Here is a 26,309-nt window from a genome sequence, read left to right on the forward strand (position 1 = left end):
TGACAGACACTCTCCTAATGCTTTGTGTAGCTTTTCTCATTTAATCCTCATACTAGCCCTATGAGAGATATATTATTTTCATCTCCTTTTTGAAGATGACAAAACTAAAAGCTAGGGTAGTAAACCCAGGCAGTTGGCACTAGAACCTCTGTCTTCACCAGTGGGTCATATAGTCTGCAATTAGCAAATACACTAAATCTTTACTGAATGAAATAAATAAATAATATATGCGTGAATACATGAATGAATGAAAACCATCAGTATCATTATAAGTTTCTTTGAAAAATAAAGATTTGCAGAAGAGAATTAATGGCTGAATTATATTTAGCTAAGTCAATTCCAGATATTTCTAAGTTGCATGGTATCCTAGAAACAGACACCAGAGCCATGGACTCAAATAAATTTGCATTTAAAATCTCTCCCACTTAGTAGCAAATGATCTTGTCATTTTCCGTAATTATTTTAAGCCTTATTTTCCCTAAGAGTAAGAAGAGAATGAGTTCAACTTCATAACTTTTAGTATACAGAATAAATGGGGGGGAAAAAGACATAAATAACAGCACAGTTCCTGGACACACCCTACCTAGGATATGCTTCCATTTTTTCTCCTTGCTTCCAGGAGCTCATGTAAAATTCCTTGAACTCTTCTTCCCTTCACTCTCATTTTTGGTGGTACTAATGACTTCTTTTTACCATTTTGTCCACAATTTCATACACTCAATTATTTCCTTTACCTGGTTCAGCTAAACCTCAAAGTTCCCTGTTGCTGCTGCTGTTGTTTCTGACACAGCTACCACCGCCCTGCCCTGTTTCATGGGTGTCGTCTTCTTGCCCTGCCCCTTAATCCTCCAAGCCCCTCAAAGGTAAAAAACTGTCTCTCAGCAAGCCTTATCTGATCTTAAGCCTAAATAAGGACTTAGGAGGGAGATGCAAGAGGGAGGAGATATGGGGATATATGTATAGCTGATTGACTGTGTTATAAAGCAGAAACTTACACACCATTGTAAAGCAATTATACTCCAATAAAGATGTTTAAAAGAAAAATAAGGATTTAGCCAAATGGTTCATTCTGTTGTCTCACTTTAGCTTAACTATCATGAAGATTAAGTTGCTACTGTTAGTGACTAACACTTAACCCAGGTCAGGATATCTATGTGGCAGGCATGTTTTCTCTTTTAGCTCATCTTTCGTAACCTGTAGCTGTATACCACTTCCTCTGTGTAGTTTTCCACGGAGTTTTCATAACTGAATTTAGTGGCTCCCTTTTTTGAATGCCTTTGCATCTACCTTGTTTACACTCTGAGCAACATCTAGCCTTGTACTGGAATATTATTCTACTTGTTTTACCTTCCCAATTACAATATATGTTCTCGAGGGTGGTTTTATGACTTGTATTAACACAGTGCCTTATGTAGTACCTTTTTGAGTACACAGTTGGTTACAAGTAAATATTCATTGAATGAATGAACCAGAAAAGGATTTCTTAGAATCTGGCTTGAGACTATGGAACTCCATGACTTGTTTATAGCCTCATAAGAAATCAGAAAGAAATATGAAAGCCATTTCTTTGTTCTTTTATTCCAGGATAAGACAGGGAGCCCAGAATGGTATGTTCTCTCAGTTTCCTTAGTGTCTCACCTACTTCAGTCTTTCAGTAGGAGGCTATTTCTTAGCTCTCAGCAGGGAATTGCACACTTTATTAGGAACAGACAAAATCAAGGTGGCTGGAGTGAGCTGGGCCTGGTTCATACTGCTTTTTATGTTTTGGTTTAGTATAGAATTGTATAAACTTAGCTCCAGAGTACACAGTCATAGCAGACAGAGGAAGACATTCATCTCCTTACTCTATGCTGTTCAGTGTCAAAATGGCTTACTTGTCAAAGCCCTTAAGTACTACAGTGATGGATGTTTTATAAACATATAGCCATCTAGATGTTATAGACAGAATTTTGTCTTTCTTTTTGGAAAACAAAAACTCTAAGAAGTATGCTGGTCTTTCAAAGCCACTCTTCCGTGAGAATTTAATTAAAAGTTGTCTCCAGCTTTTTTTGTGACTCCCAGGAACAGGGCTATTTTAGCATTGTTATAGACTCTGTTTACACTGAGCTCACCGAGATGAAAACTTTGCCAAACTAATAAGCTCCCACAACCCCTAAAATGATCTCCTTCTTCTGGACAAGCTGAATCATTCTAAAGAAGTCAAATCCTCACCTCGTTCTCTCTCTCAGCCTTCGTCATCTAAGCCTAAAAACCTATTAAGTTCTCAAGAATATAAATTCCTGTATCCTCTCGTATTTCTTGTTATTTTCCTGCCTTACCTGAAGTCAGCCAAATAAATAACTTCTGTCTACCACAAGTATGAGAATATGGTAAAACTCTTATACTTGGGAGCACTCTGCTCAGTCATTTTAGAGGAGCCAGTGTACATGGGGCAGGCTTTTGTGAAGTTAATGTAGAAGGGTAAAGAAGATGTGGTACATATATACAATGGAATATTACTCGGCCATAAAAAGGAACGGAATTGGGTCATTTGTAGAGACATGGATGGACCTAGAGACTGTCATACAGAGTGAAGTAAGTCAGAAAGAGAAAAACGAGTATCATATATTAACGCATATACGTGGAATCTAGAAAAATGGTACAGATGAAGCTATTTCCAGGCCAGGGATAGAGATGCAGACGTAGAGAACAGATGTGTGGACACAGTGGGAGAAGGGGAGGGTGGGGACGAACTGGGAAATTAAAATTGACATAAATACACTACCATGTGTAAAATAGATAGCTAGTGGGAACCTGCTGCATAGCACAGGGAGCTCAGCTCAGTGCTCTGTGATGACCCAGATGGGTGGGATGGGGGCGGGAGGGAGGTCCAAGAGGGAGGGGTTATATGTATACATACAGCTGATTCACTTCACTGTACAGCAGAAACTAACACAACATAGTAAAGCAATTATACTGCAATAAAAAAATTAAAATAAAAAAAACTTTTTAAATTAAAATAAAATTTTAAAATGTAGAAGTGTAAGTGATGGACCTGGGTGACAGTGGAATATGTAGGCAGAGTTGTTCAGGAGAACACTGCTGAAGAGGACTGGAGACCTAGCTTTGAGTGTTCAAGTCTCTTTCCTGCTTCTGAATAATAAGGTAAGTTTTTAAACCGCTTTGTACCTTACTTTTCCATCTTTGAAAATGTGATCCATTCCTTCTCCACAAGTATTTCTCCCACAGTTTGAATTAAGTGACTTTCAGTGTCTCTTCAACTATAAACTTCTATATCAACTACACAAATGAGGTATCTTATTAAACAAGATCTAAGATAATGATAAAAATATATTTGCATAGGTTACTCAATTAAAGAAACCCTAGACTGAAAGGAAACTTTTTCACCATTTTTCTCATTCTGTTTTTCTTGTCCCACCTTGCTTTCCCAATGCAGCACACCATCCTGCCAGCAATCCTGGTGTGCTGACCTCCACCCTCCGCTAAGTATCTGCTTGACCCCATTAGTTCTCTGATTCTCTTAGCTCCTCCACAAGCTCCTATCATCTAAAGATAGTCTATTTATTTATTTATTGTTTGTTTGTTTGTTTGTTTGTTTGCGGTACGCAGGCCTCTCACTGTTGTGGCCTCTCCCGTTGCGGAGCACAGGCTCAGCGGCCATGGCTCACGGGCCCAGCCGCTCCGCGGCATGTGGGATCTTCCCGGACTGGGGCACGAACCCATGTCCCCTGCATCAGCAGGCGGACTCTCAACCACTGCGCCACCAGGGAAGCCCAGTCAATTTATTTTTAATGGCTTTCTCCTCCACCACCCCCCACCACACACACACACACACACACACACACACACACACATGCACACACTCACTACACACACCCCTACTACAGCCCCTATTTCTCCAACCCTGATCTTTTAGCCTAAGGACAAGTTTGGAAATCACCAGATGCCCCAGATCATGGCAAGTTTCCAAGAGGGCAAAGAACAAGATCTGCAGCCAGCTGGCTGGGCTGCTTTGTCAGGTGATGATTGTAATCTTCTGAGAGGGATACAGAACTCTCAACATTTGCTACTGAATGGGGGGTGGGGAGCACATTAAAAAACAGTTCGCGGGGCCTCCCTGGTGGCGCAGTGGTTGAGAGTCCGCCTGCCGATGCAGGGGACACGGGTTTGTGCCCCGGTCCGGGAAGATCCCACATGCCGTGGAGCGGCTGGGCCCCTGAGCCATGGCCGCTGAGCCTGCGCGTCCGGAGCCTGTGCTCCGCAACGGGGGAGTCCACAACAGTGAGAGAGGCCCACGTACCGAAAACAAAACAAAACAGTCCGCATATTTATAATGTGAGTGACTGTGAATAAGAGCTGACTCTGAGCATTAAGACATGCATTTTATATCTGCTTTTTGTTGACATTTCTCAAAAAAGCTATATACCTAACTGGGAATAGAGGATAGTTTCTCTGGATGATTCAAAAAAATCTTTTTCAGAGAAATCCAGAGACCTACTGTACTGCGAAGAAGGAAAATATCTTTTGTATTTGGGAAATTTTAACTTATCAATAGACACTTGGTCCCCTGCTCTGTGTTACGAAGAGCGAGGATTTTTGTTTTAGTAAGAAAGATTCATTAGAATCTTCACTGAAACAGTGACCTTCCACCTTATTTTGACAGTAACATTTCCCTGGGTCTTCAAATAGGCTATTAAATTAGCCCTACTGTTATTTCTGATAAATTCCTCCTCTCTAGTTATTTCTTTCCACTATGAATAATTTGATAATGTGATTAACGTTTTGAGCTCCTTCAAAGACCTTATGGGGAAAAAAATTACAAATTACTATTGATTCCTCATTTGAATCCACACTGTATTTTATTTGGGTCATTGTTTTATGTAGTAATATTGTGTATTATTGTTTCACAGCTTGTTAGTGGCCCAGCTGTGGGGTACTGATCAATGGTTCAGTTTCAGCCTTGGAGGGTATATTGTATAAAGTTTTCTCCATAAGTCAGCACTGGCCCTGACTCTAATTAACATTTTCAGTGTTGATTTGAAGTATGGAATAGGGAGTAAGCTTATTAACTATGCAGATTACTTTATAATGAGTAGGGGTGATTATTGACTAGAACCACACTGTAAGAATTCATTAAGGACCTTGACAAATTAAACAAGGTGATTAGAAATGAGATGAAGTTTAATAGGAACAAATATGTGATAATTCACTCAGAGATGGAAAGAACAAACTCTATGTACGTGTGTGTGTGTGTGTGTGTGTGTGTGTGTGTGTGTGTGTGTGTATAGTTTAAAATTGGGGGATGTAGGCAGTTTCAGAATGAATCATCTGTCAGTTGTAAATTTGAAATGTAGCATTGGTGTTGATAAAGAAAATGACCAAAGTCACCTAGCAGTAGATAAGTTGTTCAGGACTTTTAAACTACTGTGATCTATTTATAAGGTCCATAACTTATGCAAAAATTGCAATAGAAGAGGAAAAAGATGGCTTAGTTAATTACAAAGTAAAAAAGGGAGTAATAGATCCTGCGAGTAAAAGTAAAGGGATTTAGTGTTTAACTCAGCAAAGAGAAGGCTGAAGGAAGAAAATGAAAAAGAAATGTTTTATTACATAAAGAAATAGTGTTCTAGAGGTAGTGAGTAGCTATTGTCCATGTGACTGAGAACAAAATGAGAGGATTATTTGAAATAGAGGGGGTTTAGGTTAGGCATGAGTAAGGACTGCCTGGTGTTAAGTTTTGTAAGTCATAAAAATGTCTTAGGAAGAAAAAGTCAGTTTTGGAGGCTGGCTTATGTACCTTAAGGAATGTAATCAAATTATGTGATACCTCCAGGAACTCTCAACTCTCTGATGCTATGATTGTATTAGGATTCTTTCTTAACATCACTTAGAAATTTGTTGATCCTCAGGGAAATTCATGGGGATTACTCAAGTCCTTCCTGTATTTTCAACGATATAGGAACATGAAAATCTACTATTCTACTATTGAAGTATATTGGATTATTTGAGGATATTGTCCTAACAAATTTTACAATTAGCTGACAATCAATAGTAAATGTAATGCAATGCTGGCCATACAGATTTAGAATAATTCCATATTTGTTCATATTGTCCTGTGTAAATAAATATTGCATCTTCATGATATGTAAGAAACAGCACAGGAAAATTGCAGAGCAATTGAATTCACAGAATATTCGGCCTTTTGCACTGGAGTTTTGCTTAATTAGTATGTATACATATATATGTGTGTGTGTGTGTGTATGTATATCATGAAAGACTACTTTATTTGACTAATAGGCCATTTAAAATAGAGAACAGAGTCATAAATGATAATTCTGTCAGCAGGTGGAAAAATGTAATATCTGCCACATATCAGGATGCATGACATGACGAAATTATTTCCTAGCTTATAATGTGGGTCAACAAGTCAGGCAAGACAATCAGAGTTTCAGATGACTGTTTTCTCGCATTTATTTAGCATTGTCATTTTGGAGAGGGTTTAACCATCATCTTTATTAAGTACTGCCTCCCAGCAGCAAGAAGGACAGAGTGCTTCCTCCTTCCTCTGGGTTCTCTAAAATGACCTATCATATCCACAAGTCTGAATCAACTTCTAAAAAGTGTATGGGAACTGCAAGTCTCTCCAAGTGCACCTAGTCTCTGATATCCATCTATCTCAAATGCATCTATTTTACATGAATTTCCAATATTACCTGTGACCATCCTGTCTATACCACGTGGCAGATAGGGGTGCTCTTGACTATTCTTCGGGGGGAAATATTCCTAAATCTCTCGGGAAAGACTTGAAAGTCATCTCCTGCCATGTAATCCTCCATGCCTAGTAATCTACCATGTAGGGACAGTGTTTGGAAGGGGGCAATGCCCTCTTATGAGTACCTCTACACACTTTTTCTAGACCAAGCACATTTGGAATTCTGATGGATATTTAAATAGTTTTTTAAAGAAGTTCAGAGCACAGAGACCTGAAGCCATCTTTTATCTAATTTACTGTGGTGAACCACATAAGGTTGGGTGTGAGGGTATGTGAAGGATGTGGGACAGAAGCGGGGAGCGGGACAGAACAGAGGGGCTGGAGAAGGAGCACCACTCAGGCCTTATTCGAGCATCCCACATGGAGCCCTTCTCATCCGCTGACCCTCCTCTGTAAATCCCCAGTCCTCTTTGGTCCTCATATGGTTCCTCTAATAAAACACCCTCTCCAACTGGGGGGCCTCCCTTGGGAAACTCTCCCTGTCTCTGCAAGTAAAGGAATCCTGGCCCTCTGCCTTGCCTGATATCCTTCAAACTTGTCAGCCTCAGACTTCAGACTTCTGCTGTCTTGAAAACGAAAAAAAATTCTGGCACCATGAGAGAAAGAAAAACACAAACACATCCTCTCCACTAGAGATGGCTGTGTCTGGGTTCCTCCTGAATTACCTTGCTCCATAAATTATACTATTTTAGGCTATACAATCTCATCTTCTATGAGAGAACTGTATTTCCTCCACTACTGTGACTTTGACCTTAATCTTTTTAAAATAAGAAACCTAGCATTATTGGGCTAAAGAATATCCAACTCTTTCCTGAGCCTGCTTTCATTAAATATCGTTAGCCCTCATGCACTTAAAATAGTTCTCACTGAGCTCTTCAGTATGGACTGAACCATCTGCAAACCAGATTTTCTTCTGACATCAGGGAGCGTTAAGAGTCCTGCTTACCATACCATTTACCCTTGATACCCTTTATATTTCATCAGACTTCCTTTCCAAACTTGTATATGAGGAGCTGGGAAAACTTCACTGAGCAAAAGGAGCTACTAGGATTCAGAATGTGGTTTCTCAAAGGACAAGTGGTCATTAGCTACATTGCAGTAGGAGACAGGAAGCCTTTCCATATGCTTATCTGTTCTCCTATAAGTAGAGCATTCATATTATTGAGACTTCTTCGTCTTTATGTAAATACTCAACCCTTGAAAGAAAAAATTCCTAAAGTTCAGCTTTCTATAACACTCAGTATTACCAAAGGTGACTATTCTCTCTTTGTTCTGGTGCCTATCTCTTCTTTAGCTACTAAAACCGTGAATTCTTTTACATTTTTTTAATCATTTCAGTTAGCAGAGTTAGTTGAGCAATTTTCTTCACCACTTCAGTTTGCTTCTGATATTTTAATCAGAAATCACTCATCAAACCAACCACAAAATTGTCGTCTCTGTTTCCACACTGCTGAATAAGTATCCCTCTCAGGAATAGACATTCCACCTTGTACTGGATCCTGTGTTTACCAGAACATTGGACTATACCTCAGCTTTTCCAGATATTTTGTTTCAGTCCTATTTGTTTAATTTTTCTTTGTATTTGCCTTGCCTCTGAATTTATTTATGGCAAACTGTCTTGTTTGCAGACAATCCACTGGTGGTCCAATAAAGCTTTTGCAGCTGATTTTGATACAGGGAAAATTTCCAAAGCTCTCTTTTAAAAAGTTGTGTTTTCTAAAAAAAAAAAAAATTTTTTTCCTACAAAATACTACTGGCCATGATTAATCACCCACAGAATGGCTGGTAATATATAGTAAAAATCCCATTTTTATGTAATGCTAGTTTACTGGGAATGCTGGTTTTCCAAGATGAAAGCATCTTTCTAATAAAGAAAAAAATGAACCTTATTGATTGCTATTTTTCAGACCCTGGGCTAGGTTCTGAGTTTCAAGATAAATAGAATAAATAAATAAATAACATTAAAAAAAAATCATGAGCATCAGTAACATGCATTCGAATGAGGTAAACAAAGAAGTAAAATTTCGAACCACAATGCTAAGGTGTGAACATATTTTAAGTATTAGAAGAGCACAGAAGAAGCAGCTGAGTTTGATCTTGAAGGGAAAAAATCCACCAGGGAAGACCAGGAAAGATCTTAAGCTGAGAAAACACCTGCCAAGCAAGGAATGATGAAATAGTCTGTTTGCCATATAATGTGAATAGGAATGAAGCAAAAGGTTGTTTTTGAAAATGAAAAAAAAGAAGTTTTTAGGCCAAATTTTTGAAGGATCTTGAATGCTACAGAGTTTGAACCATTTTCTAAGGGCCGTGAGGTATACAGGAAGTATTTAAATAAGTGAGGGATGGGATCAGATTTGAATATTAGAAGGAGCACGTTAGCTGTGGTATGGAGGATGCATTAGAGGTAGGTGGGAGTAGAGATAGGGGAAAAGTGTAGAAATAATTTTCTAGGTAGAAATGATGAGGGTATTGGCAACAGAAAGGCAAAGGTAGTGACAGATTCCCAAGATTTAGGAGGTAAAAATGTACAAAACTTCATGAGAGGTTAGATGGGGTGTGGGAGTTAAAGGCCACGGGTGAGGAAGAGCTTTAGCTGAGATGAATCTATTGGTGGGAAAAATCAAAAGATGGCAATTCTAGAAATCATAATAGAGGACAAAGTACCAGCAATAATAGTAATAAATTAATAACTGCAGCTATCAGTAATTGAGCACTTTAAGAGTAAGTTCTAGGCTAGGTGTCTTGTATCAAAATCTACTTCAAACTTCCAGATACCTTATTATAAAATGATTGTTTCCCCTATTTCACAGGGAAAGGAATTGCAATTTGGAGAATTTTAATTTTTCCAAGGATTGAAACTCAAATCTTTATGTCTTCAGAACCCATGTTTTTAGAAGCAAAGAGGTTGCCCAGTGCACAGCTGTCGTCAGCACCTCTCAGTGGCAGGCCTGCCTTGCCTGACCACCTCAATACATTCTCCAATCCTTTCTTCTGCTTCTTGGATCTCTATAACACTAATGTTCTCTCTGCTGGCCCTCTATTATGGCATGTAGTTGTTTTTTAAGTGTTAACTTTTGGAGTACTTTTTGTGATTGGAAAACCTGCCTCTGTGCCCTGCCCACGACAGCTCTCAGCCACTGCAACCAATGAACTGCAGTGGGCACCAGGCAGGCTCTTTATGTGGTTGCTAATGGGCTCTTGGAGTTACAACAAAATGTGTCCTTTCGCAAATGCCGAAATTAGCATCCAGAGGAGGCAACTGGGGAGAGAGTGTGGGAGAAAAATCCTGAACTGAGTTGGAGGACACTTTTAATGTACCCCTGCTTGGTTGTCTCTCTTTCACGGTCAGCCCCTTTGCCTGAAGCATCTATCACCTATGCTGTCAACCACGTTCCATTTTTCTCCCCCTGAAGAAAAATCCTTCTGATGTGGTAACTTGAGTCGACGTGTTTCAATCCGTTAAAAATGGGATTAGATGTAAAATTCCCCACAGCTAAAGCTGGCAGCTCACTCTTGTCATTTGTTGGTGAGCATAACATACAACCAGACTCAAATATGAAAGAAAAAAAGAGAAGAAAAAGGGAGAGAGAAAGAGAGGGAAGAAGGAAGGAAAGAAGGAAGGAAGGAAGGCAGGCAGAGAGAGAGAGAAACAGAAATGGAGACTAGATGGAAAAGAAAGGCCTATGAGAGTTATCTTACAGTTTATGTAGGTAAGAGCTATTCTCTTAATAAAGGAAAACAGGTAAAAATATGAGTGAAAGTTCACTGCAGAAGGTATAGGCATTAGATTTTTAACTAGTTGACAGCTTTAGAAATGTAAGTAGCAACACATTCATTGTAAGATAATTTCATTAGCAAAGTCGTATAAATGTCCCAAAGAATTTGCTATGAAGAAAGTTACCGTTTAGTATCATAGAGTCATACATTCTTGTACTTGGAAAGGAGGTGAGACATTAATTCAACTCCAATTCATGAATCTCCTCGTTAACAATATAAGAAGTCATCCTGCCACACACACACACACACACACACACACACACACACACAAAATCCATTAAAAGGGCATTATAAGGTGAGGAATTATTATAATAGTAATCTTTGTATAAAAACGATAGCTTGATTGAATACTGATATGACAGGATCACTAATCACTCTTTGAGGAGGACCCTGTTACTCTCTCCATTTGTAGATGAGGAAAGTAAGGTTAAGAGCTACTACCTAATATTACACAGCTCACAAATAACAGACCTGCTTGCCTTTAAAATCTAACCTACCCAATATCAAAGCTATTGCTATCAGATATAGCTAATATCAGACTATCACATGTATTAAAATTAATTTCCAATACTTGAAGGGCTTTAAGTGTTTATTCTTCTTCTCATGGAAAGAGTTTGTAATCAGCCTAGATCCACCCAAATTCCTAAAATTTACTTCCACAGAAGTGTCCTAAATTACAGTTTCTCAGTATATGTGATGTTTAAGCAAATAGTTAAATACCACTTACCTATCAGACAGTATTGTTTAGTATCCGTGGGTCGCTAGTCGTACAGGACACCAGTACAAGAAATAAAAGACTCTCAGTAAGATGTTGAGAAAATAAGACTGATTAGAGTGGGAAAGCATTTGCTTTCTTTTAGCATTCACCATGTGTAGCTGTGGACACTCATTTTTACTATGTGCATGAGTCCGAGTGTGGAGTTGGAAGAGGAGGGCTCAGATGTAATAGATTCACAGAATTGATCATTTGCGGAATTTTATGTGAGTGTATGTAGGCTTTGTGTGGTTAGGTAGAAAGATAGACTATATTAGTATGAGTATATTCACAGCTAACTCTTTTTCTAGAATTCTCTAGATTTTCCCATTTCTTCTGTGGCCTGGGTAAACATTGCCAATTGTTAAAAAAGGAAATGTCAATATTTGCCAAGGTAAATTAATGTATGTATTAGGGGCTTGTTGATTATTTTATAATTGTTTTGCATTTAAGCCAATGATTGGCATGTCTAAATAATATCCACTCAGATGTTGACCTTAAGATACAATGTTCTTGAGGATTACCACTTGCGGAATAACCTACTTGATTTCTTTTAGGGCCTCATAATATAGGCCATAGCATTTCTGCAGATCTAAAATATTATGAGCGTGAAAATAACAAAATTACTACTTATAATAGGTACCCCCTTTCTCTGTTGGGCTCCTAAACCAGCTTTCTTTTTTCCATAATAAGCTATTTGTGCTCACTTTATTTTGCTTTATTTTATTTTTGTCACCTTTGGTGTGCTATCTTGGTGTACTATAAAGGAACAACACTGAATCAGACAAACTATAATTTTTATTGCAAGCAGATCTCATGGAAAATTTATAAGCTGAACTTGATATCAGAAATGAAGCTAGAGGGAACATACCTTTGCTCTAAGTTACAAAATGCTCTGCTATTCTAAATTTGAATTACGTTGAAAATAAACTGCTTTTTTCTGACATCAAGAACTTCACACAGGCAACATTTTAAGATACTGTCTAAAATTTTTTTGTGTGTACAAAACAGTTTTGCCCTCTAAAAACCTGTTTGTATTATAATTCTACATTCAAGTTCAAAGCTAATACTTAAGGTGATACTATGGCACGGAAACTTGATTATATTAAAGATCCCAACACATGATTTCAATTTTCTTTTCACAGAAAGCTAAGAAAGAGTATTAATTTATTTAGCAGTATTTTACTAGTATGACTATTTGATCAAACCAGTTATATACTTAGATATAGGCATAAACATTTTTCACCCCTACACTATGATCTCACCAAGTGGAAACCTTCTGAAAGTTATAATCAAGATTGATCGCCAGAACTACTAGGCAGCAAGGAGCCAGTCCTATCCTGGGAGGGTTTCTGATGAATCCTAACATGACCTTCTCTAGCCATACACCTTTAGGTTCTAGAAAGTGCAAGCTCTCTACATCTACCTAACCTTGCCCTTGTATTTATAGATATTGAGTGAATGAGGCATGCTATCGTAACCTGTATTGATAAGTTTCATTTCTTCCCCCTGTGTAACCAGTTTAGATCATCGCTAAACAGTGGGAAATATATTAAAATGTTAATGTTTTGAATATAGTTTTACTCCTACTACTGGAAACATTAGTAAATAAGAAGTAAATTGTTCATTTGAAACAAAATTCTTATTGCTATACTATTACCAAGATAATTATGGTTATGTTCCTACCAAATGCCCTGTCACTCTGGTATTAGGTTGCACCCTCGCTACCTGTAGCTCACTTTTATTCCTGCTTCTGCCCTCATTATTTTTTTAACTTATTTATTTTTGTTATTTATTTATTTTTGGCTGCGTTGGGTCTTTGTTGCTGTGCACGGGCTTTCTCTAGTTGCGGTGAGCAGGGGCTACTCTTCATTGCGGTGTGCAGGCTTCTCATTGCAGTGGCTTCTCTTGTTGCAGAGCACGGGCTCTAGGAGCACCGGCTTCAGCAGTTGTGGCTCGCGGGCTCTAGAGCAGAGGCTCAGTAGTTGTGGTGCACGGGCTTAGTTGCTCCGCGGCATGTGGGATCTTCTAGGACCAGGGATTGAACCCATGTCCCCTGCATTGGCAGGTGGATTCTTAACCACTGCCCGACCAGGGAAGCCCCCCTCACTATTTATTTATGCTTTCACTTTAGCTTTTACAAATGGTAGAATTAGCTCAATAGTTGTAGGATATTCCAGAAAATTCTTCCCTTCAAATAGTAATTTTTAAATGCATAATTTTATGCAGCAGAAGTGTAGAGCAGAAAGGAATTACTATGATCTCACTCTTTTCCTTAGAGTACATGATACACACCAACAACATAAAACTCAATAAAATGCAGATTAAATTTTGCTGAAAGTTATCATTAGAAATTGTCGCAAATATTCCTCTAACAAACACGACCCATAATGTATTGTTTGCCACACAGTTTTGCACATGATGGAAACGGTGACATGCAAGAGTATTCCCAATACTCTTGCCCAATGTTAGTGTTAGTTGCAAAGACCTCCAGGAAATCATTAGCAAACGCCATCTAGAAACAGACCAAAAGGTCAGAGGTAAACGTAACATGACATTCATAGCCCGTGATTGTGGAGGGCTGTGGGTATTTGTTCTTGTTCAATATATACTATAGTGCTTCAAAGCATCTGCTCCCATTCTCAGAGGTTAGTGAGTTTGAAGCGTGCCAGCATCTAATTTTGAACAGTATTCCAAAGACACATATTTGTTCTTAAATGTCAGTCATTAGGGTTGGACACCTACACAAATTCAATGAGTTCCAGTGAAGTGGTAATTGGTTCTCCAAGTTAGAAAATATGGAGTGGCTCAGAAACTCAAATATAAGGAAATCGACCATCAATTTAGAGACGAATAACCTGGGACAAGTAGATACAATCTGTAACTCAAAGATTGATTTGGAAATCCTGGAGCATTATTCTGTAAAAGAGAAAGCTGAAAACATATTCAGCTATCCAAAAGCATGAAATTTATTCTATTTGAATACAAATAGAAATCTCTCTCTCTCTCTCTCTCTCCCTCTCTCACACACACACACACACACACACACACACACACATACACTCACGCACAACCACTTAAAGCAAATCTAGCAAAATAAATACAGAGAAGAGTCAGCATCTTGCAGTAGAAATAATATGGTTTTGGGAGCTGGTCAGATCTACATTTGAATTCTATCTCTATCCCTCACTGACTGTGCCACACTGAGCTAGTCCTTTATTCCCTCTACTTAAGTTTTCTTACCTATAAAATGGGTGAAATAGTTCTGAGCATGAGGCATTGCTGTAAGGATACTGTGTGCCAACTGCCTAGCATGTATGTAGTAGCCACTCAATAAGTAATGACTCTTACAAATACTAATTTTTAAGTATACATCTACTTAAATATGTTGTTTATACAAAACGTAATTATGTTATAAAAATATTTAAGCCTTGCCACCTAAAAGAACATAGGCTTAAGGCTTGTAACATATTGACATTTTAAAAAAACTAAATGATTATATGACTATCTAGCAATGTAATTTAATTTGTCTTTGGAATTGCTAGATGTTTTTTCACAGTGAAAACAAAAATAGCATTGCCCTATCACTAGAAATTTCCACCTTTCCTTCAGTAATGATTTTTGTCTTCTCATGATCTATGTAATTTTCATACACTCTTAAAGCAATTCTCCTTATATATTACATCTTAATGTAAAGAAACAACAAAATAAGAAAAGCAATTTGACGTTTGTATTTACATATATTACTTTTTGCTTCTTTTAACTTTATTTCCACTTGAAAATATTCAGTACTCTTTCTTGTGTCTCTCTGCTCTCCCAATAATCAAGGTCTCTCCAGGACCTTTCCAAGCAAACAGATATCCCTTATGGCACAGTCCTGGACTCTGCGGTATATGAACATGTTCGCATGAAGGGAATGAATCCTTTTGAGAGGGACAGCATGTATTCCCAAATGTGGCGGATGATCAACCGAAGCAATGGATCAGAGAATAACGTTCTGGAGTCCCAAGCAGGCATTCAAAAGGTACTGGCCATAGTTCTTCATTCATAGTCTACCGTTCTGTCCCCCATATTGGAATTGCTAAACTGAGTCTGGTTTACTTCCTTTTTTAAATTTTAACTTTGACATAGAGTTTTCAGTTAAATTATACCTTTTATTGAATTAAGAAGATTTTGAGGTAACTCGCTGTACCAGTAGAGGGAATTGACAGATTTCTGTGGTGTGTCTGAAGGATCCTTTTCCAGTGGAATTCCAAAGCTAGAAAACATGAACTGGTATTTTGTTCAGAACAGTGTCGGGGACATAGACACATGAGGACTTGAAAAGATTTTGACAAATCCCATTCTAAATATCATTCAGGTTATCCAGTTTTTTCAAATGATTCAGGGTATTTTCTACACTGCATTTGTTTTTCGATGAAAAGTTTACGTTATGATTATGTGAAGCTCTCTGTGAGTAAAAGTTAATCTTCTCCATAACTGAAGTTTCTACAAAAGTCTGTTTCTGTTTCTAAAAGTGAAAATCTTTATTTATATCTTATTTTTATAAAACCATCATTTAGAAGTTATTTTTTTTAAAAAAACTTAGAAAGCAGTCCTTTGTATAAAAAACATGAAGCTAATTTTTATTCTGGGCCGTGGTTTATAAACTTCTACACAGAAGTAATACTTTCTTCCTCAGACCCCAACAACCACCATGAGAGAACTGAATGATTTTTGCTTAAAATTATCCCAGTGGCTATTACAGTGAAAATCCTAAGGGTTGACATTCAATAAGTAATTATGGGATGACTTAATGAATGAATGAATGTCTAATAACAGCATCAATGATGGTATATACTTTTTTTCTGTAACCTTTCACAGCAGAATAATTTGGACTCCGAGTCTGAGTTCTCTGTTCAAAAGGCAAACTCAATAATACCATGTTGGAGAATGTTTTGATGACTATAAAAGTTATTCTGCCACAGGATCTAGCATTATTCTGTGCCTTTTCATATGTTTTCCTTTATCTGCTATTGCTATTGTGATGGTTCCCTAGCATCACCCTGGTAATTTTTCAGTCACTACATTGATATCATTATTTAAAAACTGATAATGGTGACATAAACCTCTTTGCAAGTACTAATGATGCTTTTAAATAAGAGAATGTCCTTGAAATGTTAGCAATGGCCTCTAACTCCTTCATCCTTATTATATTAATCCCAGTTTCCCAGGGCCCAGGTATTGATCCTCTTGTCTTTGTCCAGAGGCCCATTGGCTTTTAGAAATTAAACACAGTACCCTCCAGTTACTGGGGGCATGGAGTGGGGGGCAGGTGAGATGGGCAGATGAATGGACCTATACTATATGTTGTCTGGGGGAGAAGGGAGGATAGATTTTAGGATTTACTAGGTACTCATTGTACGTGAATGAATTTAAGCCTCAGAATAATGGTTTGGGGAAGAGTTATTTTCCTTCGTATTGTCTACTGTTAAAAACAATTTTGCTTTCTTGCGTATAAGTATAAATTGAAGTTCACAATTTGTATTTCTATCCATTTTAGATCCAAAGCTCCTCACACTTTACAACTTTTTTCTATACCATAACATTCCAGAGAAAATTCATTTTCTTTTCTCCAGACATACAGATTCAGAATAAAAATAACTTTTAAACATACATATTCACCAATTCATTATTTATTCATTCATTCATCCAGTATTTGCTAAGTAACAATTATGTACCAGGCACTGAGGTAGGAACTGGAGGTAAACTCAACCACAGAGGAATGACCACTGGATTCATGAAATACAGGGTCTGGTGGGAGAGAGAGAAAAGGAAACTAAAATACATGATCAAACAAAATGACTTAAATTGTGACAAATGCTATCAAAAAGACAAATGAGGTGCTATTGTAGAAATTAGGAAGGAAATCTATTTGAGAAACAGTGATCAGGTAAGTTCCCAGAGGACATAGGATATTATCTATGATCTGCCTGATCATGTAGAAGAGAGGGTGACAAAGCATCCAGGCAATGCTTAGTATAAGCTAAGGTCTGAAGGTCCATTCAAGAAACCAATTTAAAATCAGCATGAACTGGAGACGATTGAATGAGAAAATGTGGAATGAGGTTAGTATGCAGGGGATAGATCAAGTAGGACCTTGCCCATTATTAAGAACTTGGATTTTATTTGAATGACAAAAAATGCTACAGAAATAGGGAAATGTCATGATTCATTTTTCTCTGTCAAGGTCACTGTAACTGCTATATGGGAATTGGGTAAGAGTATGCAAAGAATAGAAATAGTGAGACCATAAGAAACTTGTAACTTTCTGAAGTAGCCAGCCAAGTAAATAAGGCCTCGTTTTATTCCTGCGTTCTTACACACACACACACACACACGCACACGCACACGCACACACGCACCATTACCCTTCATTCCTGGTATTAATACAAACTGGTTACACTTCCTACATCCTGGTATTTTCAGTATAATATATAAATCATAGAGACATAGGACATCAGTTGCTACATAGAAGCTTTAAGCAGTCATGTATGTAAGATATACATATATATCTTCTAAGATCTTCAGTGTTAAGAAAACCTCTTAACTTTTAAGTATGTACATACAGTTTCCTACATTTTCTGGGTTTTTTTTTTAATTTAAGTTATTTGACCATATGGAATTTAACTTGACACATGTGTAAATGTAAAAATAAACTGTAAATATTCACACTGAGAAAATTCCTGAGATTCTATGAAATAAAATTGTTTTAGACTCAGCTATTGACAATCTTGCAGCATATGCTGAGAAATTTAGTTACTCTTTAGGCTTTCATGTTTCTTTTTATTTAAATATGTAGCCATTCCATCACCTTTCAAGTTGGGCTAGTGTTTCTTATGCTGTTGTTAAATATCATACATTAAAATACATTAAAATGTACATTAAAAAATACATTAAAAATACATTTAAAAAACACATAAATACATAAAATACATTTTAAAAATAAGCTATTATGAAGAGTAGAAAGAACTCTGGTTTTAGAAAAAAACTATCTGGTTTTCTTTCTTGGTTCTTCCAGTTCTCAGCTGTATAACGTTGGGCAGATCACTTGGTTTCTCTAAGACTCACTCTGCTCTGCTGTAAAATTATCACGGTGTGAGAATTAAAAGCCGGGGCTTTGTAGGCATACAGCCTGGGTGTATATCCAGTTCATTTTTTTAAGTAAAATGTGTAAATGTGACTAGTTACTTAAAATCTCTGCGGCTCAGAATTTTTATCATCATATTGAGAATTTCTCCCTCTTACGGTTTCTGTCATTATTAAATATATATATATAAAAGCATCAATAAATAGTTCGATTAGAATAATAAACTCCTAAGATGATCCTGAAGATTGTATGAAAGAATGTATGTGTGAGTGATTTGTTATTACAAAGCATTATTACTTGGTATTTCCTAAGGTTTACCTAAAATTATGACATAATAAAAAAGATAATGCAGTAAAAGAAGTAGAGAGCAATTTCTATTCCCTGATAGTCTGCTGATAAAGAGGGCTTATGATTTTAAAACTTAAAATCAAGTCCCCAAGTGTTTATTACACCCCGTGTACTTAGTTTTCAGATTTACTAGAGGAGTAGTGAAGAGTTTTTATTAATTTATAATGGAAAATATCAAAGTGAAATTTGCTGATTGTATATATTTCTTTCAACCAATATCAGAGACAGCTGAACACTGATTAGACAGAAACTAGGTAGTTATAATAAAATGTATTTTGGTTCAGTTTTCAAGGTCTTAGCCAGCTTTTATTAAAACACAAAACCAACCAACCAACAAACAATAACCTCTCACCTGCTAAAGCTCACTGGAGTTCATGAGATTGAGAACTACAAGACATGGAATGTGGCTGATGGACTTCCTCAAGTAACCAGTCTTGTACACACATCTCACACAGCAGCTTCCTGTTCTCTGTCACTGATTTCTAATTTGTGTAGGCAGAGAAGACCTCAGAGGTCTTCTAGGTCAATATTCTGCAAAAGACCAAACTTCTGCCTTTGACAGGAATTCATATATATAGTAACTCCCTTCCAGCAAAGACTGCATCCCTGTGAAGACAATCCTCCCAGTCTAGGTGTAACTTTGAATAGATCCCATTAATGCCTCAGGTTGGGCTTGTTTCTAATTGTGCTGCCAGCCTCATTAAGTTTATCTTACTTGAAGGTAGATCCTGGTTGCTTCTAACAGCGTTGTTCTGCTCATACCAAAGAAACCTGTATAAGTGAGGATTAGGTAAATGAGTTCTGATCTGCTCTTCTTGGGAGACACTTTGCCTGTACCACGCTAGCCTAATAAAACTAGGAGAAATGTTTCTGCCTTCCTCTTCCTAGGACACTTTGCATAAGTAGGAAAAAATGTGATTTGAAAAATATAACTGAGTTCTTTAATGAATTCACTCAACAATTATTTATTGATCAAAACAGCCAGTGTTTTGATCACTGGAGTGAACATAAATGAAAAAAAAAATGCCTCATGGAGTTTACATTCTAGTGGAGGGGGCAGACAATAAATAAGATAAATATGCTGTATTTCAGCAGTGAGAAGAGTTAAGGAGTAAAACAGAGTTGGAGAGAAAAGAAGAGGGACATGGAAACGGAGATGGGCTGCCTTGTTAGATCAGATGGCCAGGAAGAGCTTCACTAAGAAGCTTTGGAGAGAGAGGTGTATATCTGGGTGAAGTGTTTGCAGGCAGAGGGTCAGCTAGTGCAAAGGCCCTGAGGTGGGAACATGCCTGTGTGTTCTAAGACTATGAAGGGGGCTAGGGTAGCTCTAGAAATAAAGGGTAATATCAGGAGTGCAGCAATGTCAGAGAGGTAGAGGGCCAGATGGTAGGGAGGAAACATATCATATACGGTCTTGTTACTCGCAGCTAGTCCTGTGAACTTGCAGCATTAGCATCACCTGAGAGCTTGTTAGAAATGCAGACTCCTAGGCGCCACCTGCACCCTTCTGGATGGGAATCTCATTCTAACAAGATTCCCAGGTGATTCATATGCATGCTAAAGTCTGAGAAGTGCTCATACAGGGCCATATAGGGCATTCTAAGCGGGCTTTTACTCTGTGTGAGATATGAAACTTAGGAGTGTTTATTTTTATTTTTTTGCGGTACGCGGGCCTCTCACTGCTGTGGCCTCTCCCGTTGCGGAGCACAGGCTCCAGACGTGCAGGGTCAGTGGCCATGGCTCAAGGGCCCAGCCGCTCCGCGGCACGTGGGATCTTCCCGGACCGGGGCACGAACCTGTGTCCCCTGCATCGGCAGGCGGACTCTCAACCACTGCGCCACCAGGGAAGCCCCCAAACTTAGGAGTGTTTTGAACAGAGAGTACGTAACATGATCTGACTCGTACTTTGGCAAATCATATGGCTGCTGTATTGAGAAAAACTGGAGGTGACAGTGTGGAAGCTGGAAACCAGTTAGGAAGCCACGATGGTGACTCAGCAACATTCCGAAACTACAGCAATGGAAAACCATCCCTGTTAAAACCCAAATACATCTTGGAAGACTATGATTTTAAGTAACTGTTAGCATTAGCACATTAATGGAATTTAGTCTCTCAGATTATTTTGGGAGAGACTGGAACACAAGACAGGTAATTTTTAAGAATCGATAGAGAAACTTCTACGTCACAGGTAAGCATCTGACCAGGAATAAAGGATCTCTGTGTAGCACTGAAATAGAAAATTCCCTGGTTAATAAGAGGGTAGTGTTCATTTCCTGATAGCCTGTTATGTCTCAGGGGGTGAATGATAAATTATTCTAAAACCTCAGCAATAAAGACTACTAGAGAAGAGAAGAAAGTCAGTATTGGTAGGATAACTCCTGTCCTAGCCAAAGGATCCCAGTGATAACTACATAATACTTCAGACTGTATATTTCAAAGGGGATATAAACTCTGATGGATGCTATGGCAACAGGAGGTGGGTAGCAGTGCTGGCAGCAGCCATATTCAATCAGAAAGATAACATCAATCTGTAAGGTTGTCTGCTTAAGTCCCAGAGCACTATGGGGGAAGGGGACTTGACAAGGTACAGGTCGGGCATCAAGGCTCCAGCCAAGCCACTGGGCTTCAGGGCCCAGTTTTAATCTTAGCTGGAAAACTGGAGTGTTGAAATGAAAGCCAAAACAAAAGACTGATCATATCACATGGGCCAATATTAAGGATTTTAGAGGACTGGAGCAGAAAGAAAAATTCCAGACACTATTCAGTGGTGAAGTAAGCCTACCCAATTTATTCATCTCTGGCTGAAAAACTGGGTGGATTGAACCTGTTGTTTTACTTACTCATTCAACACATATTCATTGAGCACCTATTATTTACCAGGAACTGTTCTAGGCACTGGGAGGCACACCAAAATAAAAATAAGCAAAGTCCCTGCCCAAATGGAGATTATACTGTAGTGGAGAGAAAACAATAAGCACATAAATGTGTGCTATAAAGAAAAACTGGAAGACTAAGAATGAAAGGTGGCAGAAGCAAGAAGAGGGATGTTGCCATCACATAGTGGGTGGTCTCAGAAGACATCTCTGAGAAAGTGAAAGAGGACAGTTTATGAGCCATGAAGATAGTGGGGAGAAAAGGACGATGGAACTTCAGGCAGAAGGAACATCACAAAATTCCCAAGGCAGAAGCTAGTTTGACATGGTGGAGAGGAATGTCAAAAAGACCAATGTGGCTGGAGCAGAGTGCAAGGGGGTGGGAGGAAAAAGGGGTGGTAGGGCAGAGAAGTAAGAGAAAAGATAGGAGTGGGAGTTAGGCAAGATGGAGTCCGTTAAAAATATGAATGCTGGGCTTCCCTGGTGGCGCAGTGGTTGAGAGTCCACCTGCTGATGCAGGGGACACGGGTTCGTGCCCCAGTCCGGGAAGATCCCGCATGCCGCAGAGTGGCTGGGCCCGTGAGCCATGGCCGCTGAGCCTGCGCGTCCAGAGCCTGTGCTCCACAATGGGAGAGGCCACAACAGTGAGAGGCCCGCATACTGCAAAAAAAAAAAAAAATGTGGATGCTTGGATCCCACTAAAATTCCAATCGTATCATTTTTTAAATTTTTATTTTATATTGGAGTATAGTTGATTAACAATGTTGTGTTAGTTTCAGGTGTACAGCAAAGTGACTCAGTTATACATATACATGTATCTCTTCTTTTCCCAATTAGGTTATTACAGAGTATTTGAGCACAGTTCCCTTTGCTATACAGCATGTCTTTGTTGGTTTTCTATTTTAAATACAGCAGCGTGTACATGTCAATCCCAAACTCCCAGTCTATTCCTCCCCCCAACCCTTCCCTCCTGGTAACCATGAATTCATTCTCTAAGTCTGTGAGTCTGCTTCTGTTTTGAAAGTAAGTTCATTTGTATATATTTTTTAGATTCCACATATAAGCTATATCATATGATACTTGTCTTTCCCTGTCTGACTTAGTTCACTTAGTATGATAATCTCCAAGTCCATCCGTGTTGCTGCAAATGGCATTCTTTCATTCTTGTTAATGGCTAAGTAATATTCCATTGTATATATGTACCACATCTTCTTTATCCATTCATCTGTCGAATTGGTACAGCCACTATGGAGAACAGTATGGAGGTTCCTTAAGACACTAAAAATACAGCTACCATATGATCCAGCAATCCCACTCCTGGGCACATATACAGTGAAAAACATGGTTTGAAAGGATACATACACCCCAATGTTCATTGAAGTGCTGTTTACAATAGCCAAGACATGGAAACAACCTAAATGTGCAACCAATTGTATCTTTTTTTAAGCCATAATTGACATATAACATTATCTTAGCTCCAGGTGTACAACATAATGATTCAATGTTTGTATATATTGCAAAATGACCACCACAGTAAGTCTACTTCATATCCATCAACATAGTTACAGATTTGGTATTTTTGTGATGAGAACTTTTAAGGTTTATTCTCTTAGCAACTTTCAAATATGCAATACAGTATTATTAACTATGGTCACCATGCTGTATATTACATCCCCATGACTTACTTATTTTATAACTGGAAGTTTGTACCTTTTGACCCTTTTTACCCATTGTAATCTTAATTGGGGAATGGAAGGCATCTGAATATCTTAAATCATTTCAGGTGTTCCTTTTTTAAACATATTTATTGGAGTATAATTGCTTTACAATGGTGTGTTAGTGTCTGCTGTACAACAAAGTGAATCAGCTATACTTATACATATATCCCCATATGCCCTCCCTCTTGCATCTCCCTTCCACCCTACCTATCCCACCCCTCTAGGTGGTCACAAAGCACCGAGCTGATCTCCCTGTGCTATGTGGCTGCTTCCTACTAGCTATCTATTTTATGTTTGGTAGTGTATATATGTCCATGCCACTCTCTCACTTCGTCCCAGCTTACCCTTCCCCCTCCCCATGTCCTCAAGTCCATTCTCTGTGTCTGCATCTTTATTCCTGTCCTGCCCCTAAGTTCTTCAGAACCTTTTTTTTTTTTTTAGATTCCCTGTATGTGTGTTAGCATATGGTATTTGTTTTCCTCTTTCTGACTTACTTCACTCTGTATGACAGACTCTAGGTCCATCCACCTCACTACGAATAACTCAATTTTGTTTCTTTTTATGGCTGAATAATATTCCATTGTATATATGTGCCACATCTTCTTTATCCATTCATCTGTCGATGGACACTTAGGTTGCTTCCATGTCCTGGCTATTGTGAATAGAGCTAAAATGAACATTGTGGCACATGACTCTTTTTGAATTATGGTTTTCTCAGGGTATGTGCCCAGTTGTGGGATTGCTGGGTCGTATGGTAGTTCTATTTTTAGTTTTTTAAGGAACCTCCATACTGTTCTCCATAGTGGCTGTATCAATTTACATTCCCACCAATGGTGCAAGAGGGTTTCCTTTTCTCCACACCCTCTCCAGCATTTATTGTTTGTAGACTTTTTTATGACGGCCATTCTGACTGATGTGAGGTGATACCTCATTATAGTTTTGATTTGCATTTCTCTGATGATTAGCGATGTTGAGCATCCTTTCATGTGTTTGTTGGCAATCTGTATATCTTCTTTGGAGAAATGTCTATTTAGGTCTTCTGCCCATTTTTAGATTGGGTTGTTTGTTTTTTTGATATTGAGCTGCATGAGCTGCGTGTAAATTTAGGAGGTTAATCCTTTGTCAGTTGCTTCATTTGCAAATATTTTCTCCCATTCTGAAGGTTGTCTTTTCGTCTTGTTTATGGTTTCCTTTACTGTGCAAAAGCTTTTAAGTTTCATTAGATCCTGTTTGTTCATTTTTATTTCCATTTCTCTAGGAGGTGGGTCAAAAAAGATCTTGCTGTGATTTATGTCACAGAGTGTTCTGCCTATATTTTCCTCTAAGAGTTTTATGGTGCCTGACCTTACATTTAGGTCTTTAATCCATTTTAAGTTTATTTTTGTGTATGGTGTTAGGGAGTGTTCTAATTTCATTCTTTTACATGTGGCTGTCCAGTTTTCTCAGCACCAGTTATTGAAGAGGCTGTCTTTTCTCCATTGTATATACTTTCCTCCTTTATCAAAAATAAGGTGACCATATGTGTGTGGGTTTATCTCTGGGCTTTCTGTCCTGTTACATTCACCTATTTCTGTTTTTGTGCCAGTGCCATACTGTCTTGATTACTGTAGCTTTGTAGTATAGTCTGAAGTCAGGCAGCCTGATTTTTCCAGCTCTGTTTTTCTTTCTCAAGATTGCTTTGGCTATTCGGGGTCTTTTGTGTTTCCATACAGATTGTGAAATTTTTTGTTCTATTTCAGGTGATTCTGATTCAAAATAAAGGTTGAAAATGAGCATTATAATATTTTGAAGCCACTTAAATGACTTTGGCTTTTACTCTGAGGTAGGAAGCCAGGGAAGGGTTGAGGACAGAAGAGTGACATGATCTGACTTACTTTTTCAAGGTTCATTTTAGGCGCTGTATAGAAAATAGGCAAGGGCTAGAAGCAGGGAGACCAGTGTGGAGGACACTGTAATCATCCAAGTGAGAAATGATGGTGGGTAGACCAGAGTGGTTATGGTGGAAGTGGTGAGAAGTGGTTGAATTTGAATATATTGTGAAGGTAGCTCTGACAAGATTTTCTAAAAGATTGAATGTGGGGTATGAAAAAGAGGAGTTAAAGATGAGTCCAATGTCTTTGGCTTAAGTAATTGGAAGAATGAATTTTCCATTTATTGAGACTGAGAAAACCATGGGAAGAGCAGATTTAAAAAGCCAAATGAAAAATTGCCTTTGGCATGATAGTTAATATGAAGTGCTTCTTAATTATGCAGGCAAAGATGCCAAGAGAAATGCTGCAGATATGAGTTGGATGTTTAAGAGAAAGTTCTAGCTGGAGATAAATGTTTGGGGATGACTAGCATAGTGTTTGCCTTTTAAAGTCATAAGACTCCATGATATCACTACAGATGTGTGTGCATCTAGAGAAGACAGATTGCTAAACTTATCCCTGGGATAATTTGGTATTTAGAGGAGGGAGAGATAAAAAGGGTATAACAGAGTCAGGGAATGATCAACCAGTGAGGCAGGAGGAAAACAAGAGTGTTTTTTTTAGAAGCCAAGTGAAAAAAGTGTTTCAAGGAATCTCAAATGAACAACTGTCAAATGATGCTCATGGAGCAAGTATAATGAAGACTAAGAATTAATGATTTATTTGGTGACCAGTAGTCACTGGTGACCTTGACAAGAGCAGATCTGGTAGAGTGAAAGGAGAAGGAATTAAAATTAGATTGGAGAGAAAAAAAGAACAAGGAAAGAGGCAATAGAGATTATGAGAATAGGCACTTTTTAAAGGAGTTTTCTTCAAAGGAAATGCTGAAGAATGGGAGGGGTTCCTGGAGTGGGATATGAAGTTCAGGGAAACTTTTTATGAAGGAGGATATGCAATGTCTGTATACTGATGGGATGATATAGTAAGACGGGAAAACTCATCATGCAGGAGAGAGACAGGGAACT

The 26,309-nt window shown here is 38.2% G+C and overlaps 1 protein-coding gene across 2 annotated transcripts in view; it reads left to right on the plus strand.

Moving 5' to 3' along the window:
• GRID2 (glutamate ionotropic receptor delta type subunit 2) overlaps positions 1-26,309 on the plus strand; it is a 1,355,780-nt gene that overhangs the window by 1,122,451 nt on the left and 207,020 nt on the right. For both annotated transcript variants that reach the window (XM_065877462.1, XM_065877463.1), the window contains one exon: positions 15,135-15,330. In XM_065877462.1, coding sequence (XP_065733534.1) covers positions 15,135-15,330 — 196 coding nt within the window. The remainder of the gene's footprint in view (positions 1-15,134; positions 15,331-26,309) is intronic.

This window comes from Phocoena phocoena, chromosome 5 (genome assembly GCF_963924675.1).
Source record: "Phocoena phocoena chromosome 5, mPhoPho1.1, whole genome shotgun sequence".
Taxonomy (NCBI): domain Eukaryota; kingdom Metazoa; phylum Chordata; class Mammalia; order Artiodactyla; family Phocoenidae; genus Phocoena; species Phocoena phocoena.